This window comes from Acartia tonsa, chromosome 12, assembly GCF_053477335.1.
Source record: "Acartia tonsa isolate MP-2025a chromosome 12, ASM5347733v1, whole genome shotgun sequence".
NCBI lineage: Eukaryota > Metazoa > Arthropoda > Copepoda > Calanoida > Acartiidae > Acartia > Acartia tonsa.
This window is the reverse complement of record NC_137271.1, coordinates 21,473,310-21,492,995: the sequence shown is the minus strand read 5'-3', so window position 1 is coordinate 21,492,995 and position 19,686 is coordinate 21,473,310. Positions and strand designations below refer to the sequence as shown.

The 19,686-nt window shown below is 33.4% G+C and overlaps 1 protein-coding gene across 2 annotated transcripts; it reads right to left on the bottom strand.

The window, feature by feature from the left end:
* Nucleotides 1-178: 178 nt before the first annotated feature.
* On the bottom strand, nucleotides 179-18,318 carry sll (adenosine 3'-phospho 5'-phosphosulfate transporter 1). Of its 2 annotated transcripts, none has more exons than XM_080178521.1 (13): nucleotides 16,304-18,318; nucleotides 11,094-11,176; nucleotides 10,694-10,775; nucleotides 8,361-8,433; nucleotides 7,914-8,008; nucleotides 7,090-7,202; nucleotides 6,082-6,184; nucleotides 5,321-5,455; nucleotides 3,998-4,108; nucleotides 3,243-3,362; nucleotides 2,481-2,606; nucleotides 1,821-1,884; nucleotides 179-1,513 (listed from the first exon to the last, which is right to left on the bottom strand). In XM_080178521.1, the coding sequence occupies exons 3-13, from the start codon at nucleotides 10,709-10,711 to the stop codon at nucleotides 1,401-1,403; spliced, it is 1,071 nt and encodes a 356-aa protein (XP_080034647.1). In that variant the 5' UTR covers nucleotides 10,712-10,775; nucleotides 11,094-11,176; nucleotides 16,304-18,318; the 3' UTR covers nucleotides 179-1,400. The 2 variants fall into 2 exon arrangements, with proteins under 2 accessions (XP_080034647.1, XP_080034646.1); XM_080178520.1 differs by having other exon boundaries at nucleotides 3,998-4,111; nucleotides 16,304-18,316.
* Nucleotides 18,319-19,686: the final 1,368 nt, after the last annotated feature.

Below are 19,686 nucleotides of genomic sequence, written 5' to 3'. Positions count from 1 at the left end.
AAAAAATTCCACCCCCCAAATTTTTTTTTATACTTTTTGTTAAAAATATAAAATAAGAAATTGGGTTTTCAAATTCGACTTCCCCCTCAAGTGCCCCTAGAGGCCTCTAGGAGCGTAGCCGCTAGTAGTAAGTAATTATATAGTAGATTCCCTGCTGAAATTCCATAAAAAAATCAAATAATAGAAAAACAGTTTTATTTTACATAGTACAAAGTCACAAGTTCATACATTAAATAACCTAAAACAAAACAGAAAATAATAAAATTATTAATATAAAGTTAACAGAATATATAAATCTCACATTTAGCGTTCAGCTTAGTATAACAAGTAAATAAATGGCAAAATTTTTATAATTACAATAATTGTAACAAAAGAACCAAAAATTTTGACAATTTTTATCGGATTGAATCATCTAATTATTTTGTAATTGGTTTTCCAGTATGGCCTAGAAACCGATTAATATCCGCTGGATTGGAACCGGTTCTCAGTCATACTGAAAAATCATGTAAAGCATCTTATTACAGACAATGTTCCGTGAATATTAAAATAAAAATCATAGTATCAACAACAGTTTTGTTAGCATGGACCCACGGCCTTTCGTGACTGACAAAACTGGTGTTAGTATCAAAATTTTTCATTTAAATATCCGTGGAAAGCTGTCTATGATACGATGCGATAAATAACTATTGTCAATTAACACACAGACACGCGTTATTCAAATGGACAAAAATTGTCGAATAAACAAGGAAGCATAATAATTAAAATAAAACAAATTTACTTTAATATCACACAAATTTTAATTCTACATTATTTAATATGGAGCCATCAATGGGAATATGGCTATTTAAATACTAATGGTAAACATAAATTTTAACAAACAAGGACTGAAAAATTATGTCTAGCATCGTATTATATCCAGTTTTCTACGAATATAAAAATGTACAATCATAAGATTAAAATCAGCATTTTTAGCCCGTGCCTTCGGCATCTCGTGGCTAAAAAACTGGCTTTAATCTTATAATTGTACATTTTATATCCGCGGAAAGCTGTTTATAATACAATGATAGAAATAACTAATATAATTCTAACAAAGTTACAGGAATTCAAGCTAATGATTATTAAATGACTAATCATCAAGCGGATAAACCTATTGTAAATTATATAGAAGCTTTTCTTCTTAAAATGAAGATTAAAAATAAAATTGTATTGCTTAACATAACTATTAAATTATTCATAACAGCTGCCTTTGAGGGCCTAAAAATAGCCCCATTACATTTTTTTAACTACACTTTATTGTAAACATAAAAAATTAGCACAATTTGCGCTTTGAACACAAAAATCTTCCATTTTTTCGCGGGCTTTTCTTGGTTGTTTATAAAGTTCAGAATATTGCGCGGCATTTACGCTTTCATGGTGCCGGAGGTGCCAGCTTTTGGCGCATTTTTGCGTCTCTGCTTGATCTTGTGGGCACAATAGATCTTCAGGAATAGAGCGAAGAATATTATGACAATTCCTAAAAAAATATCCAAATTAGAAACCATATAAAAAAACAAAAATAAGTTTGAAAACAAGGACGATTTTCTCTTGAATTACACTGGAGAGAGCTAAAAAATGTTGAAAAAGGTAAAGAAATGAAGAGTATAACCATTCAATTGTAATTAGATAGATTCAACTCCACCCCACATTTCTATCTACTCTTGGTTGAATTTTTTTTCTAGTAAAAGGCTATCGAAGAAATGTGATATTATCATATTTAAAAAATGCATTCTTCTTTACAGATAGAGTCTTGTATAGTTGCTTCAAAATTCAAATTGACTTACCAATCAATGAAGTAGCGCTTACAGCATGTCCATAGAACACACACGATAGAATTACAGCAAACACCTAGATTACATAGAATAATTAAAAAGAAAAGTAAAGAGCCCATCATACACAATAAAGAATTACATTCGAACATAAGATAATTAAATTACTCCTAACATCTAGATTAAAAAGAATAAGAGCGGGGGGGGGGGGAGTTTTGACACATTTGCGTAAACCATGTGTAAAGGCTCTATCTTTGGACTGACAGGATAGGTAAAATTTCCCCAAGTTTTATGATTTTTTGGATAGGCCTCTGCAGGAGCTTCAGGCCTCCAGGTGGTCTCTGGACAAGTAAAAATATTTCTTTTTTTTTAAGAGTTAGAGGCAGGTGAGCAGTTTTGGACTAGTAAATTGGGTATTTTCCTCTTAGGAATTTTTTAGTTTAATTTAGAGAAAGAATGACATTCAGATAATAATTCTAGATAACCTAAATTATTGAATAAATATTGTCAAGAAAACACACAAACACAATACATAATTACATACAGCAACTCTTAGAATTTATAGATTTTTCTGATTTTTTAAAAGCTTTTCTATGTTGTATACTGTAATGCCTTAGTTTTAAAGGACCTACAGACATACCCTAGTTATAGAATAGCATTCCAACCAAACTATACCTGTCTAATAGTCATAATGATAATGAAGACCACGGGCCCAAATGTGTTGATAGTATGATAGATAAACAGCTGACCAATGGCGGAGCATAAACTCAGAACAATACAATCGCTTACAAACGCAGGGAACTAAAAATAACACATAATCTTCTTTTATTATATTTCCTTGTCATTTTAATTTTTTCATTATGACTGTCCATCAGTAAGTTTGATTATCTGTAGGTGCATACTAATAGACAGGTGAAAATTTTTTTTAGGTGATAATCTTTTTGTGGGGAATTTATTAAGGGTGGAGGTAACCTCCGTTAGAAAAGAATAAACCTCCCTGGACCTTTAATAATCTTCACTGTAAAGGAGAACCATATTAGTCAAGCGGTTAGTGAAAACTTAAACTTTAGACACAAATTCTGATACTTTTTTTTATAAGTGAAGTAAAAAAAACATGACCGTTAGTCGGACGGTTAACATGTTTTTAATCTAATTTGTACATTTATCTATCTATTTATCGTGTATAGTCTTTTTCGTGAAAACGCCTATTAGGGGGCGTTTCGTCTTATTTTCACAGTAGTTTTCCCCCTATTTCTAGCCCCTGCCCCCCTAACCAAGAAGGGCCAATTGCCTAAATCTGCGGGGCAATCACCTAACCTAAAAAAACCTATCAAAAGCTACTGTTAAAAATACGACGATACGCCCCTAAATGAGGCGTTGTCACCAAAAGGACTATGCCCTATTTATCTACCTATCTACCTAATCGTCTAAACTTACCTGCGACATGAAAACCAGGGAGGTAACAAAAACCCCTTGCTGCAGCAGTGACACAGAAGTAAGGAGACAGGAGAATAGATTCACTCCTGCCATCATTTGAATACTGGATACTTTATAGTCCTAAACATAAGATAATGTGAAAATCTAGTTCAACTTCCATGTAAGGGGGGGGGGGGTGGTTTAATGCAACCATCTCGTAATCAATGTATAAATGGCACTTAAAATTCGAATTTTGATCTGAAATTTTGCATGAGTAATCCTTTGTAGGTCTATTTTCCCTAAATCGAAAAAAAAAGTTGAGCCGTTAGCCGTTTTTTTTTTTGGCTATTTTTAGGGCAAATCTGTCATAAATTACGTAGAAATCAACTTTTTGAAACATATTTTTGCTTTAAATCATGTGAAATGATACAAAAAAAAACCATATTTTAGATTTTTAGTACCAGCAACTTCCGGCTAGAACCGTTTGAAAACGTTTTGGTTCGGAAAAGAGCATTATGTGGAGAGAGGTTTCGTGATGGATTTCACTTGAAAATACCCAACAAATGTCTAAACGGATGAGCCGCCAGCCGTTAGCCGCTACTTTTCCAACTTTTTAATCGATTTAGGGAAAATAGACCTACCAAAGATTACTCATGCAAAATTTCAGATCAAAATTCAAATTCTAAGTGCCATTTATACATTGATTACGAGATGGTTGCATTAACCCCCCCCCCCCCCCTTATATATAAATTAGCTATTAGATATGAATTTCTTACCTTAAAAAGTTGGCCTTGCCAATTGCTGGTGAAAGAATCAAACGCCATATAACCAACAAGGATGATAATACCGCTAATTGTCGTGGCTGAATCTCCCTTACCACCGCTGTCCTGCTTAAAACAAAAGAAAATTCATGCTTTATTGCTCAATTAATATACAATGTAGTTTAGTATCTGTCTGTTTGTTTGTCAGTCCAATACTAAGGCATTTATGGTCGAATACAATAAGAAAACTTAATGTCGTGACAAGGTTAAGGTCAATTATTTGCTAAAAAGCAATGCTGTAACTCCACTTAATGTCTTTTCAGGGGTGTTGTATATTCTGCACAAGATTCATTTTTTCCCCTGCTGCAAAATTATTAAGTTTTTTCCCCCTCATGGTTTTTCTCCCAACAAGGAAGGGGGAAAGTGGAAAAAAATTTTAGATCTCTTTATCTTATCTATATTACCCCCCATCCCACACATTAATTTAGTTTTTCACCAAGGAGGGGAGAAAAATGGATAAAACTGTTTTCATTTCTCTTAATTTTTTCATCTCCCCCCCCCCCCCCGGACAACATATTTTTTAAATTTTTTTTTACCCCCGCCCATTAGCAGGGTCAATTTTGCAAAATATACACCCATGTGTCTTTTAGAAAAAACAATTTTTAAAACGGGAATCTAAATATTAATGGCTTTAGATTGTTATTGTGTATTAGTCAATAGTTGTTCGTTGAGATCTCTATTCCAGGAATGTTTCAGGGTCCAAGTGGGTTTTTAAGGAGGTTTTCTTTTCAAATGGGGGGAGGCGGATGTGCCACTTTTTGAAACCAAAAGTAAAGTAAAGTTCCGCCGCCGTTTCTTCACAGTTCCATATTGTTTTCCACAAAAGCAACTACTGTGCCGAATTTTAGAGCAATAGCTTTTTATGGGCAGAGATCATGCACGTTTTACTTTTGGTTTCAAAAAGTGGCACATCCGCCTCCCCCATTTAAGTCTTAGGCTATTTCACTACTATTTCTCCTAGATGCTAAGAGTGCAGTGCAGCTGCTAGTAATTAAACAAGAACGATGACACCATCCATATGTAGCGAGCGAAGCACAAAACAGTCATGAATGGGAATAAAAACAACGAGCATTAGTGAAAGTCAAAAATCATGAAACCTTTTTCACGCATTTTTATATCTACATTTTTTAGCATGACTGACAAACTGATGGACAAAGTAAACTACAAACTGGATTCTCATTGGTATATTGGTATACGTTACTTGACTAAGACTTGCTGATAGACAGACAAAAAATTTATAGCTTTGTAACTAATAAGTCCCGACTGTAAAAGCAATACCTTTCCAAATAGGAATGCCGCCATGCCGAGAGAGATAAGGACGGCCACCACATACTCGTAGAACTCGTAGGTGCGCTTGGATACAACCTTCCCCATCAACATCACTGGTATGATCTTGCTAGCCTTTGCTAACACCTAAATAATAGAAGAATAGTAAGATATAAGATATCTATAATACAAAGTAGCTTGATGTCTGTCCCTTAAGATCTCGGTAACCACTTGGTAACCCTACTCTTCAGGGTATATACCTATTGGTCTTGTAGTGGTTTTAAGCTAGTTTCTTGGGGGGGAAGGACATCCCCAACCCCCCCCCCCCAAAAAAAAAAAGTTTCTGATGCTGCCCATAACTTATAGACAAGAATTAAAAATGTTTTTTTTTTAAAATTACCTCATGGGGCAATGCCCCTAAAGGCTAGGGGCGAAGCCGCTAGTACGTAGATATTATGACAGGGGAAATTATCAATTACCATAGAAACAGAGAACGATGCACTACATACCTAGTGTTTATTAATCTAATCTATAATAACTAGTTTCAGCCTTTTTTTGTGACGTGAAATTTTGTTGGGGGAATTCATAGGGAAACTTATATCTACCTGAGTTGGGAAGCTGACATACTTGAGAGCCTCATACTGACACCAGCTATATCTACCTGAGTTGGAAAGCTAACATACTTGAGAGCCTCATACTGACACCAGCTATATCTACCTGAGTTGGGAAGCTAACGTACTTGAGAGCCTCATACTGACACCAGCTATATCTACCTGAGTTGGGAAGCTGACATACTTGAGAGCCTCATACTGACACCAGCTGCTCATGATGTTGGACAGGCTGCAGTACGAGTACTTGTACAACGGCGCCTTATGCCTGCAAATTAGGTTCAAAATTAATTCCTTCCAGTGAAAGTTAAGTGTATCAATGTAGTGGAAACATTAACATTTTTACAGCACTAAAAAGTTATAGCGATTACCATGAAGATTAGGTTTTTAATGTATTCAAAATCATTGAGAGAAAAAATTTTTGAACTGAAAAACATTAGAGAAAAAAGTTCCTCGAATGAAAACATCTAATAATGTCAGGAGTGTATATTCTGCACAAGATTTTTTTTTTCCCTGGCTACAAAATTTTTATTTTTTCCCCCCTTAGTTTTTTCTCACCAAGGAGGGAAAATGGAAAAATATTTAAAGAACTCTATATTTAATTTATTTTATCCCTCCTATCACACATTTTTTAAAGTTTTTTTTCCACCAAGGAGGGGGGGGGGGGGGGGAATATAAATTTTTTTTTTCAGTTTTCTTAATTTTTATTTTTTTTCCCTCCAACCACTTATTTTTTATTTTTCCCTCCCCTGAGCAGGGTCAATTTTGTAAATACACACCCCTGAATAATGTTTACGCTACCTAATGTTTCTAGTGCTCCTTAACTTTTTAAATGAATTTTAAAAATAAGAAAACATAAATTGTTCAAAATAACGAGGAGAAACTTTTGTATGAAACAGCAGGTTTAAGACATAGAACTGCAGATCATACTGGCCACCATTTTAAAAACACAATCTGTTATTAGGGTGTAGGTTAATTTATGATTTATAAAATAGTACCTAGTCATTCTGATAAATCTAATGTCCAACCCCTTGATTTTACTGACAATAACGTGTATCAAACCCTATGTTAAAGTCTAAAATACACAAATTCAAGTAATTTTTAACCGTGCCTGGGTTCAGGGCGCACCATCTTGACAAGTAGAACCAGTGCAAAGGGAAGAATTCAATATACCTGGGTTGAGGGCGCACCATCATGACAAGAAGAGCCAGTGCAAAGGCAAGAATTCTGTTAACAAACACAAGAAACTGGGCGTCTGTAAACTTTTGAGCTTGTCCAGAGGAATCCTGAAACATTATTTGATTAGGTATAAAAGTGATAGGCTAGAATGGCTGTCTATTCGCTCATTAATATATCAACAACTAGGTAATGAATTGATTTTGTTTGTATATGAAAAAAACATTTTTGTTTTTAAGTACCTACCTACCTACCCAGCTTTGTAAAAAGAGTATTTTTACTGCAATTTTTAAAAAAATACTAGGGGCCGCAATGTGCTTGAAAAATATCTTAAAAACTTTCCCAAAAATGTTTTCTGAAAATGAAATAGACCAATACCATCAAGGGACCTATGAAAAGCTTACTTAAAAAGTTAAAATAGAGAACCTAATCAGTTTAGTAGCTAGTTATTTAGATCTTAGGCTGCAGACAAAAAAAAGCCTTACTTCTTCACTATCAGGTTAGCAGTTTCTTAACAGAAAATATTAATTTTATCGTGGGAAAATTTATCCATCATCCATTGTCATATCCCTGTGATAAATAATCAACTCGCAACTTACCCAGGGAGGTAGGGGACAATGGGCTGTTTATTACACAAGTCCCCAAAGTTATATTGATTGTTTTCTTATTCGTGGTTGATTGGTTCAGTGTCCAAACGTTTCAATCACTAATTTAAATCTACAGAAGGGGTAATTAAATTTTCAATTTTGTATCATCATTGGAGTTGTACATAAATTAATCGGCCATTGTCTTATCCCTTTAGATCCCTGCAACTTACTTACCATATAGTCTTTGGTCATAATTTTCTCTTGTAGAAGTCCCCATGTTAAGTATGAAACTTGGAGACCTACCGCGCAGTACATCAACTGGAGACCCTCTAAAAAAGTTATTAATTTCTTCCTTGTTGTTCTTAATATACATGATATCATAAACATAATTTCCAGTAAGGCTTCAGAACCGATTAATATCCGCTGCATTCCAGCCATGCAGAAAAATCATGTAAAGCATCGTATTACAAACAATTTTCCACGAATATTAAAATAAAAATCGTAATATTAATACTTGTTTTGATCATATAATTCTTCACTTTAATATCCGCGGAAAGCTGTCTTTAACCAATATGGTTGAATTGGGAGACAAAAATAAAAGTTAAATAGCGATAACAAGTTAATCGTAGTCTTTGTACATAACCATAAGTACATAAATAAAAATGAAAAGATTATATTTACCTTGTAAAGCTGATCTGGATGCTGCTTTGTTACTTTCTTGGGCGGCTAAAAGCTCTTCAGATTCAATTGTGTCCTAAATAAAATAAATACGTATCAGTCTTCGATTGGTTTGATATTATATAAAGGGCGTTAAAAAAAATAACCGATCGCTCACAATTTGAACCAGCATAAGTACTTCAAATCTTAGACTTGGGTCTATCTCAAGGAGATAGACCCAATATTGTTTAGATGGGGCATGTAAAGACCTTTCTTTAGACACCTTAACAAGGTTTCTAACTCAATCTATGCCAATTTGACATAAAAAAGACATTCCCATCCAACTTTGAGGCATGACGGCTCTGTCTATTCCTAGTTCTTGATGATTGCCAGTTCTTTCTTTTTGATGCCAAATTGGCTACGATTGTGTTAGAAATCTTGTTAAGGTGTCTAAAAAAGGTCTTTTCATGCTACATCAAAAACTCCAAACATTATGGGGTCTATCTACAAGATTTTAGGTACTTATGTTGGTTCAAATTGTGAGTGATTGGTTTTTAAAAAGACAAAGAGGGAGGTCATTTTCTAGTAAATCCCGTAAAGGTGTGTGTTATAAGGCCTAAAAATAGTAGTAGAACTATAAGGTGCTCTATATATTTGTATTCTCTATTGAATAGAACAATAGGGAAATTTTTTTTTTTTAAACCGTACCAATACCTGGAATATCTTTAAAAAATAAGAAATTTCTATCAAATGCTTTGTTTGGCTCAAACTGACAAAAATTTAAAAAATATAATTATAATAATAATGTTTTCTATAGGTACAAGGTAAAGGTTAAGAACAATCTATACCATTAAACAAAGGAAGAAGCCATTCTTTACAGGTTGTACGAGCAGTGAACATTAAAATGAAACTTTTCATTAATACAATGACTTAGTGGAACAAACCAACACAACAAGTTAAATACAGACAATTTTGAAAACATTCAGATATACAATCTATATAAGAAGGTAAGAGATTCAAAGTGGAGGTTGCATTTAAATGGCTGTTATAGTGTTTAATTTTCTTACTTTCATTTTTATTTAGATATCAAAATCTTTATTTCTTTATTTTGTAATTTTAATTTATTTGTATTCTAAGATACTTTATATATACCTTACGAGATGCATCTTCATATAAAGCTATGGTTTCAACCATGGTTTTCTTAACAGATATTAAAGATACATGGCTTATTTATTTGTAAATATTCCTATAGATTATTGTACATTTACTATTGGAACTTATTTAAAACCATATTTGAAAACCATAATTGAATAAATAATAGATATTCTTTATGGTTTAATTCCCTTGCTTAATTAGGTAGTTAAAATAATTCCACAAACATAAAACTAATTTTTGTCACCTTGAATAAATCAACCTGTAAAGAATGGCTTCTTCCTTTGTTTAATGGTATAGATTGTTCTTAACCTTTACCTTGTACCTATAGAAAACATTATTATTATAATTATATTTTTTTAAAACTTTTGTCAGTTTGAGCCAAACAAAGCGTTTGATAGAAATTTCTTATTTTTTAAAGATATTCCAGGTACGGTTATCAAAAAAAAAAAAAAATTTCCCTATTGTTCTATTCAATAGGGAATACAAATATATAGAGCACCTTATCGTTCTACTACTATTTTTAGGCCTTATAACACACACCTTTATGGGATTTACTAGAAAATGACCTCCCTCTTTGTAATAAAATATGCACTTTTGGCGTAGGGCAAATTTCTCTGCAAGGGCTAGGCCTTAAGCTCTAGGGCTCTGGAAGTGTGAGCAGATTCAAAATTCAATATTGTTTTCTTATTGTTATTGCTTGGGTATGAATTGTACTATTTTTTATTAGTTTTGGACCAAAACTGTAAGGTTTATATTGAAAAAAGTGAAGCAATTGGTTTTGATTTTAACACCCTTTACAATAAAAAAAGTACAAATTTTTCAATATATTCATGAGGAAGAGCACAATTGCGATTGAATCAACTTCGTCGACAACCTTTCTTCTCTCAAATATCAAAGAAATACATAAAAACTGAACAGGATCTGATTTTTTTTTCAATAAAAAACTCAACATGTAGCAATGATTGGTTATAGAATACATGGATATATTGACAGGGGATAATTTGTCGTTGATTTTGGTTGTCAATATGGTAATTTATTGACCAGTTCGTTCATCTATTCGGAAGGAAGGGTAAAGAGATGGATGGAAATATCGTTATTTTAGCTAGCTGCGAGTATCACTTTAGTATAGTACATGAAAATCTGGTGCAACATCAAAGTAATAATATAACAATTAATGTAGCCTTCCATTAATATTAGCCTACCTCTCTTCCAGCATACATAAGGCGGACAAAGGAAGCTAACTTTCCGGTTCCACGGTCCAGATATCCGGATTCACGAACATACCTGGATAGAAGGAGAAAAAAATATTATTTCAGGAAGCCTGCAAGAAATAAACTGCTCTGACTGATGACAGACTGCCACAAGTAAACCTCATACCCTAGATTTTAAGCTTTCAGCTTCAATAACAAATAAATGACATTTTAGATAGATGGAAATTTTGAAAGGTTTGCATCAAAATATTAGTTATTTTTGGCACAAAGTTAGGATGCCAGTAACTGATTACATTTTTACAATAAAAACAACATTTTTCAAGTAAAGACGACCTTTAAATCATTTAAAATTTGTTTCACTTGTTTGCTATACTATATTTCTATATCTTACCTAAGACCAAGATATCCAGGAAACAAAATGGTGGCATACCCAGCCACATTCAATATCAAACTAACAATCCAGATATTTTCTTCCTAAACAAAAACGAATGTTGAAGCTTTTGCTTTACATAACAAGGATAATTCTATGCAAAATATAAAGTTAATATTGTTGTTTTACTTGTTAGCAGGCAACGAAAGGGATAAGACGTAATGTTGAACTAGAATATCCCTCCAATAGATTAAAACCATTTGTTGAAAAGTGTGTACATTGCTAGTTTGGAACTAACTAAAAATAAATAGAAGTAGGAATAAGAACGTTGTTATAAAATTTAGGGTACCAGTGAAATAAACAGCCCAAATTCCCTACCTCCCTGGCTAAACCTAGTCATAAAGTAGCTGCGCTACTCAAAATAAAAAATTCACCAAGTTGTAAAATAATTCAAATATAACATAAAAACTATAGTTCAACATTACAAAAACAAATATCTAATTTCTAGTCATTACTTATTAAGCAATGTTTTAAGAAAATTAACACCTGTGGGAAAAAACACAACGAGGGTTAGATCATGGGTGTTTAATTTAATTTGCATCTATTTCTTCCCAAAATTAAGAAGTAAGATTTTTTTATCTGAAGCTCAAGATCTCGAAAATCGCTAGCCTAAATTTTATGCTTTTCAATGTCATTGGGCGGTTTAAAGCTATTTTTCTTATCTCCTTAGCCCTCCAACCTTAACCCTAAAAAATGTAATAAACAAATATCTTTTAAATTAACCTAACTATTTTATATAGGTAAATGACTTTAGCTATAGAGTAGCTACTCTACAATATAATAAAGAGTAACTACTCAATAATATAATAATGGAATGATAGAAACACTCTAATTTTAGAGTAGCCTCTTATTATTATGAAATGACGGACATACTCTAGATATATAAAAGCTACTCTCTACAACCAAGCATACCAACTTGACAAATTAAAGAAAATAGCAGAGAATATATAAACCCGCTCCCTATCACAAATATTATGACGTACAGACAGATAGACATACATACATACAGACATACATACTCTAGATATATAATAGCTACTCTACAACCAAGCATACCAACTTGACAAAGGGGGACGTAACTGAAGCTTTTTTGATGCAGGGGGGGGGGGGGGGGGTTTCTCAGGAACCACTTGATGAACCGTGTAAATTTTTTGGACTTAAGCTTTTATGGATATGAATATCTTATGGTTTCAAAGTCAACCCCCTACCCCCACCCCCTAGCCCCACGGGGCTCAAAAACCCCCTAAAAATGAACCTAACCCTAATTTTCTCAGAAACCATTTGACCAATAGGGATGATTTCTTAAACTTAAGCTTTTATGGTTATAAACTAACTTCTAGTTTAAAAGTTACTCCCATGCCGCCAACCCCTAGCCCTCCGGGGCTCCAAACAACCCTAAAAATGAACCTAACCTTAATTTTCCCAGAAACCATTTGACCAATAGAGATGATTTCTTAAACTTAAGCTTTTATGGTTATAAACTAACTTCTAGTTTAAAAGTCACCCCCCTGCCGCCAACCACTAGCCCTCCGGGGCTCCATAAAACCCTAAAAATGAACCTAACCTTAATTTTCTCAGAAACCATTCCACCAATAGAGATGATTTCTTAAACCTAAGCTTTTATGGTTATAAACTAAATTTTGATTTTAGAAGTCACCCCCCTGCCGCCAACCACTAGCCCTCCGGGGCTCCAAAAAACCCTAAAAAAGAACCTAACCTTAATTTTCTCAGAAACCATTTGACCAATAGGGATGATTTCTTAAACTTAAGCTTTTATGGTTATAAACTAACTTCTAGTTTAAAAGTTACTCCCATGCCGCCAACCCCTAGCCCTCCGGGGCTCAAAAAAACCCTAAAAATGAACCTAACCTTAATTTTCCCAGAAACCATTTGACCAATAGAGATAATTTCTTAAACTTAAGCTTTTATGGTTATAAACTAACTTCTAGTTTAAAAGTCACCCCCCTGCCGCCAACCACTAGCCCTCCGGGGCTCCATAAAACCCTAAAAATGAACCTAACCTTAATTTTCTCAGAAACCATTCCACCAATAGAGATGATTTCTTAAACCTAAGCTTTTATGGTTATAAACTAAATTTTGATTTAGAAGTCACCCCCCTGCCGCCAACCACTAGCTCTCCGGGGCTCCAAAAAACCCTAAAAAAGAACCTAACCTTAATTTTCTCAGAAACCATTTGACCAATAGGGATGATTTCTTAAACTTAAGCTTTTATGGTTATAAACTAACTTCTAGTTTAAAAGTTACTCCCATGCCGCCAACCCCTAGCCCTCCGGGGCTCAAAAAACCCTAAAAATGAACCTAACCTTAATTTTCCACGAAACCATTTGACCAATAGAAATAATTTCTTAAACTTAAGCTTTTATGGTTATAAACTAACTTCTAGTTTAAAAGTCACCCCCCTGCTGCCAACCCCTAGCCCTCCGGGGCTCCATAAAACCCTAAAAATGAACCTAACCTTAATTTTCTCAGAAACCATTTGACCAATAGAGATGATTTCTTTAACTTAAGTTTAATGGTTATAAACTAAATTTTGATTTAGAAGTCACCCCCCTGCCACCAACCCCTAGCCCTCCGGGAATCAAAAAAAACTATAAAAATGAACCTAACCTTTATTTTCTCAGAAACCATTCGACCAATAGAGATGATTTCTTAAACTTAAGCTTTTATGGTTATAAACTAACTTATAGTTTAGAAGTCACCAGCCTGCCTCCAACCCCTAGCCCTATGGGGCTCAAAAAACCCTAAAATGAACCTAACCTTAATTTTCTCAGAAACCATTTGATTAATAAAGATGATTGCTTAAACTTAAGCTATAATGCTAATAAATTAACTTCTAATTTAGTTGTCACCTCCCTGCCGCCAATCCCTAGCCCTCCGGGGCTCAAAAAACCCTAAAATTGAACCTAACCTTAATTTTCTCTGAAACCATTTGATCAATAGATATGATTTCTTAAACTTAAGCTTTTATGCTTATAAATTAGCTTTTAGTTTAGAAGTCCCCCCCCCCCCCTGCCGCAAACCATTAGCCCTCCTGGGCTTAAAAAACCCTAAAAATGAACCTAACCTTAATTTCTCAGAAACCATTTGATCAATAGAGATGATTTTTTATGTGTTTAAACTACTATTTTGTTTGGCAGATATATGGTTATAAACTAAATTTTATTTTAGAAGTCACCCACCCCATAGCCACCATGGGCTCAAAAACCCCCTTAAAAAATATACTTTCTAGTAAATTTTTTTTTAATAGGCTTTCAGAGGAATAACCTAACCTCAGTTTTCTCGGGAACAGCATTATTGAATGTGCAGATATTTTGGACTTCAGCTGTTATGGGAAAAAATAGTTGGGACTCTATACTTAGTTAATTAAAAATTTTGTTAAAGCAAAGATTTTTTTAACTAGGTTTGGTCTGTGAGGGTTAGCTTTTTTTCGTTAATTTAGACACATTATAATTGTCCTATTGATTTGAAACTTAGTATGATAATTTCTAAAGGTTTTTTGAGCCCCTGAGGGCTAGGGGTTTGCAGCAGGGGGGTGACTTCTAAACTATAAATTAGTTTATAAGCATAAAAGCTTAAGTTTAAGAGACATCTCTCTTGATCAAATAGTTTCTGAGAAAATTAAAGTTAGGTTCATTTGTAGGGTTATTTAAGCCCCAGAGGGCCAGGGGTTTGCGGCAGGGGAGTGACTTATAAACTTTAAGTTAGTTTATAAGCATAAAAGCTTAAGTTTAAGAAATCATCTCTCTTGATTAAATAGTTTCTGAAAAAAATAAGGTTAGGTCAATTTTTAGTGTTTTTTGAGCCCCGGAGGGCTAGGGGTTGGCGCAGAGGTGGTGACTTTTCTATACTTAAAGTTAGTTTATAAGCATAAAAGCTTAAGTTTAAGAAATCATCTCTCTTGATTAAATGGTTTCTGAGAAAATTAAGGTTAGGTTCATTTTTAGGGTTTTTTGAGCCCGGGAGGCCTAGTGGTTGGCGGCAGGGGGGTAACTACAAAACTAGGTTCATTTCTAGAGGTTTTTTTGAGCCCCTGAGGGCTAGGGGTTTGCGGCAGGGGAGTGACTTCTAAACTATAAGTTAGTTTATAAGCATAAAAGCTTAAGTTAAAGATATCATCTCTCTTGATTAAATGGTTTCTAAAAAAATTAAGGTTAGGTTCATTTTTAGGGTTTTTTAAGCCCGGGAGGCCTAGTGGTTGGCGGCAGGGGGGTAACTACAAAACTAGAAGTTAGTTTATAAGAGTAAAAGCTTAAGTATAAGAAATCATCTCTATTGGTCAAATGGTTTCTGAAAAAATAAAGGTTGGCGGCAGGGGGTTGACTTCTAAATCAAAATTTAGTTTATAACCATAAAAGTTTAAGCTTAAAAAATTATATCTATTGATCAAATGGTTTCAGAGAAAATTAAGGTTAGGTTCATTTTTAGGGTTTTTTGGAGCCCCGGAGGGCTAGTGGTTGGCGGCAGGGGGGGTGACTTCTAAACCAAAATTTAGTTTATAACCATAAAAGCTTAGGTTTAAGAAATCATCTCTATTGGTCGAATGGTTTCTGAGAAAATTAAGGTTAGGTTCATTTTTAGGGTTTTTTGGAGCCCCGGAGGGCTAGGGGTTGGCGGCATGGGAGTAACTTTTAAACTAGAAGTTAGTTTATAACCATAAAAGCTTAAGTTTAAGAAATCATTTCTATTGGTCAAATGGTTTCTGAGAAAATTAAGGTTAGGTTCATTTTTAGGGGGTTTTTGAGCCCCGTGGGGCTAGGGGGTTGACTTTAAAACCATGAGATGTTCATACCCATAAAAGCTTAAGTCCAAAAAATTTACACGGTTCATCAAGTGGTTCCAGAGAAAACCCCCCCCCCTGCATCAAAAAAGCTTCAGTTACGTCCCCCTTAAAGAAAATAGCTGAGAATGTATAAACCCGCTCCTCATACCAAATATTATGACATTCATACATACATACAGACAGGCAGACAGACATACTCTAGACATAGAATAGCTACTCTACAACCAAGCATACCAACCTGAGATAGTAAAGATTGAAAAGATAGCTAAGAATATAAAAACCCTATCCCAAATATTATGACATACAGACAGACAGATAGACATACGTACTCTAGATATAGAATAGCTACTCTACAACCAAGCATACCAACCTGAGATAGTAAGGATTGAAGAAAATAGCTGAGAATGTATAATCCCACACCCCATCCCAATAAAATACTGCTTAGTTTCACCTCCTGAGATTACAAATTTTAAATCTTTGAATTTTTAAAATGTTTGTTTATGTAATGCAGTTGATCCACAACCACTTATTTTGGAAAATAAAATGTAAATAAGGAAAGGGTTAGACTAATGCCTAATACCTGCCGGGGACCCTAACCCAGCTTGGCTACCCAATACAATGACCTAAATTGACCTATAAATAACAAACAAACTAAAAACTGCACCCCTCCTCTTATTGCCAATTTATTATATATTTAATTAGAAAGTAGTAGCTTTCATGAGATAGCGGATCAAGTCATAATGTGCTTGAACGTGGAGCTTGATAGCCCTTGTGGCTATACAAAAGTGTCTCAATCTACTCCATGACTTCTTAGGTCCATACCCTAAGAAACTATGGCTAATCAATCAATCAAAATTTGAGGAGTTCTGTGATAAAAAAAAGGCAATTTGAGTGAAAACGCCAAAATACCCTAAACATTTTCTACACGTTTAAGATTCCGATGCTTTTAATGCGTTATGCTTTACTTTATTGACAACATTTACAGCAGGCTACACCAAGAAAGAGACATTTAATATGGAAAATGTTCATTTTGACAGGCGAAAAATTGGGAAATTATTCACTCCTTTTTTGTACAGTTGTCCTAAAATTATTCATATCAAATTCAAAGATTTAAATTCCTGAGGATTCATGATTTAAAATTTATGGACTGTTAACAAATAAAATACAAATAGATGTATTTTCACTACTTGAAAATAAAAATTTTAAATTAAATTTTCATTCACTTCATTTTTTTTATCTGAAATTTTATATGACCAAATAGTATTAGAATATAATATGGGACATTAAAATAGGATGAAGTTAAAAATATAAACATATTTCATTGGTCCCTTTACAGGCTGCTAGCTCCAAAACAGCTGACCGCAAAGTCTTAATTAAAATACATGATTAAATAATAAACATGGAAAGCGCAGCAGACGTAAACAGGCAAATAATATTTTTTTTATACGGATTTTCCATTGTGATGTCGAAACCAATTAATGTCCGTTTGATTAGAACAGGTTCCCATACTTAAAAATTCCTTTATCGCATCGTATATATATATCAGACAATTTTCCAAATTTCCATGGATATTAAAATAAAAATCATAAAATTAATACCAGTTTTTTAGCCGGAGCCTTCGGCACCTCTGGCCTAACAAAACTAGTTTTGATCTTATAATTTTTCATTCTAATATTTACGGAAAGTTGTCTCTAATACTAGGCGATAAACAACTATGCTCTGTTTATAAGCAAACTTAGATTGTGCCATTAGCCGTTTGGCAGCTGCCTTCATATACAGTTACCGACATAATATATTTATATTTCCAAATTGACCCAATATAAATGTTTTTAAATGTGAATATATAAAAATTAAATAAGAAGTCAACTGTAAATTAAAACAAGTGTTAGAATGTTTAATTTAACATCTGGTTATAGCTTTTAATTATTACAGCTACTCTATAATATACGTTTTTTTTGTATAATCATGTTTAGACTTTTATTTTATGCCTCGATTTCATTAATTCGATTCTACAAAATAAAGGTAATAGTAGCTTTCACAATAATCCATAAAATTGTGAGCCAGCAGTCAAATGCGCTTATTAAGTCTTAACAGTTTTTAATGTTGACCTAATGCAAAGTATTATGAAACCCATATTTTAAAAATAACTGTTTGACCTAATAAGCGCATTTGACTGTAAGCTTACTCACAGCTTTACGGAATTCTGCGAAAGCTACTAGATATTCCCTTCCTCAAATTAAACAAAATGCTGTGCAATTCTTCTGCGCTACTTATGGACAAAATGGTTCTTGTTAATAATTTGATATGCTTAGTCTTATTATCATTTTAGTTATTATTTTAGATAAAGTATGTTAAAAAATGGATTAAATAAACATGGAGTGTTAAATAATATGAGCTAAGGTTATAACATTAAAAGGTGGTTTAGTTTCTAAAAAAATACATCTATTTTAATCGTATAATGTTTGTTTGCAATGAACTAAAAAAAAGAAAATAATTCAGTTGATTCAAAATAACAGTATCGACCAATAATTTTATTCTACAGAAGGGGTAATTTTGTTAAACATTAGTGGGGACTAAACATTAATATATAGTTAAATATTTTATCCGTTAAAATCCCTGGGTTATGAGGGACTAACAAATCAAACATTACATGATTAAAACAAATCAAACATTACATGAATAAAAAATAATAGTTATTTCTCGCATCGTATTATAGACGACTTTCCGCGGATATAGAAAGTGCAATTATGAGATTAAAACTAGTTTTTTTAGCCCCGAGGTGCCGAAGGCAACGGCTAAAAAAACTGGTTTTAATCTTATGATTGTACATTTCTATATTCGTAGAAAGCTGGATATAATACGATGCTAGACATAGTTTTTTCGTATGGATGAGAACCGGTTCCTATCCACCGGATTCAAATGAATACGAGAAAATACATTCTAAATTCAGGAAAGGTACTTTTAAGGCGTGCTTTAAATATAAATCTTATCTTGTACGGGCTAGAACTATGTAAAAACATAAATTGAGACATTTAAAAAAAGCCAACTGAGAAATATTTCCAAAGATTAAATTACTGGTTGAAAAGTTTGGACACTTCTAATTTAGATCCAATTTCCAAGAATAAAATTATTAGTTGCGAAGTTTGGAAACTACTAGTTTGGAACAACGAATGAAATTCAATAGAACTCACGCCAGGCTACAATTGAATCGAGACAAAAATAAGTGCCGGGCTCTGGGACCTATGTATGGTGAAATTAGACATAAAACCTTGATAATTCTAGGTAAAACCAAAATATTTCAGCGGGGTCTTTTTGAGAAAATTAGATTTGAAAATTTCAAGTCCAATTTTTATCCCCTAAAACTAGGAGTTACTGCATAATCATGACATGAAAAGGAAAGATTATTTATTTAAAATTTTGAACAACTTTGCTTTTATGAAGTCTTTCATAAAACCTCTCTATATACAGGGCGACCACTCGAAAACAAAACAAAAATATAGTATTTTTATAGTATATTTTTTTAATCCATATAGTATATATAGTAATTTTTTAAAACTCATATTATATATGATTTATTTATGGCCTATTTCCGTGACCTTAGCAAATTAATTGATAAAAATGGCCATTAACTCCCTTCAGTAATGGTTTTATGGAGAACTTTAAAAGCAAACTTTTGTCTTGATTCAATTGTAGCCTGGCGTGAACTACAAAAGATTTGAGAATAGAATAAGATGAAATGTTTTAACATTTGGG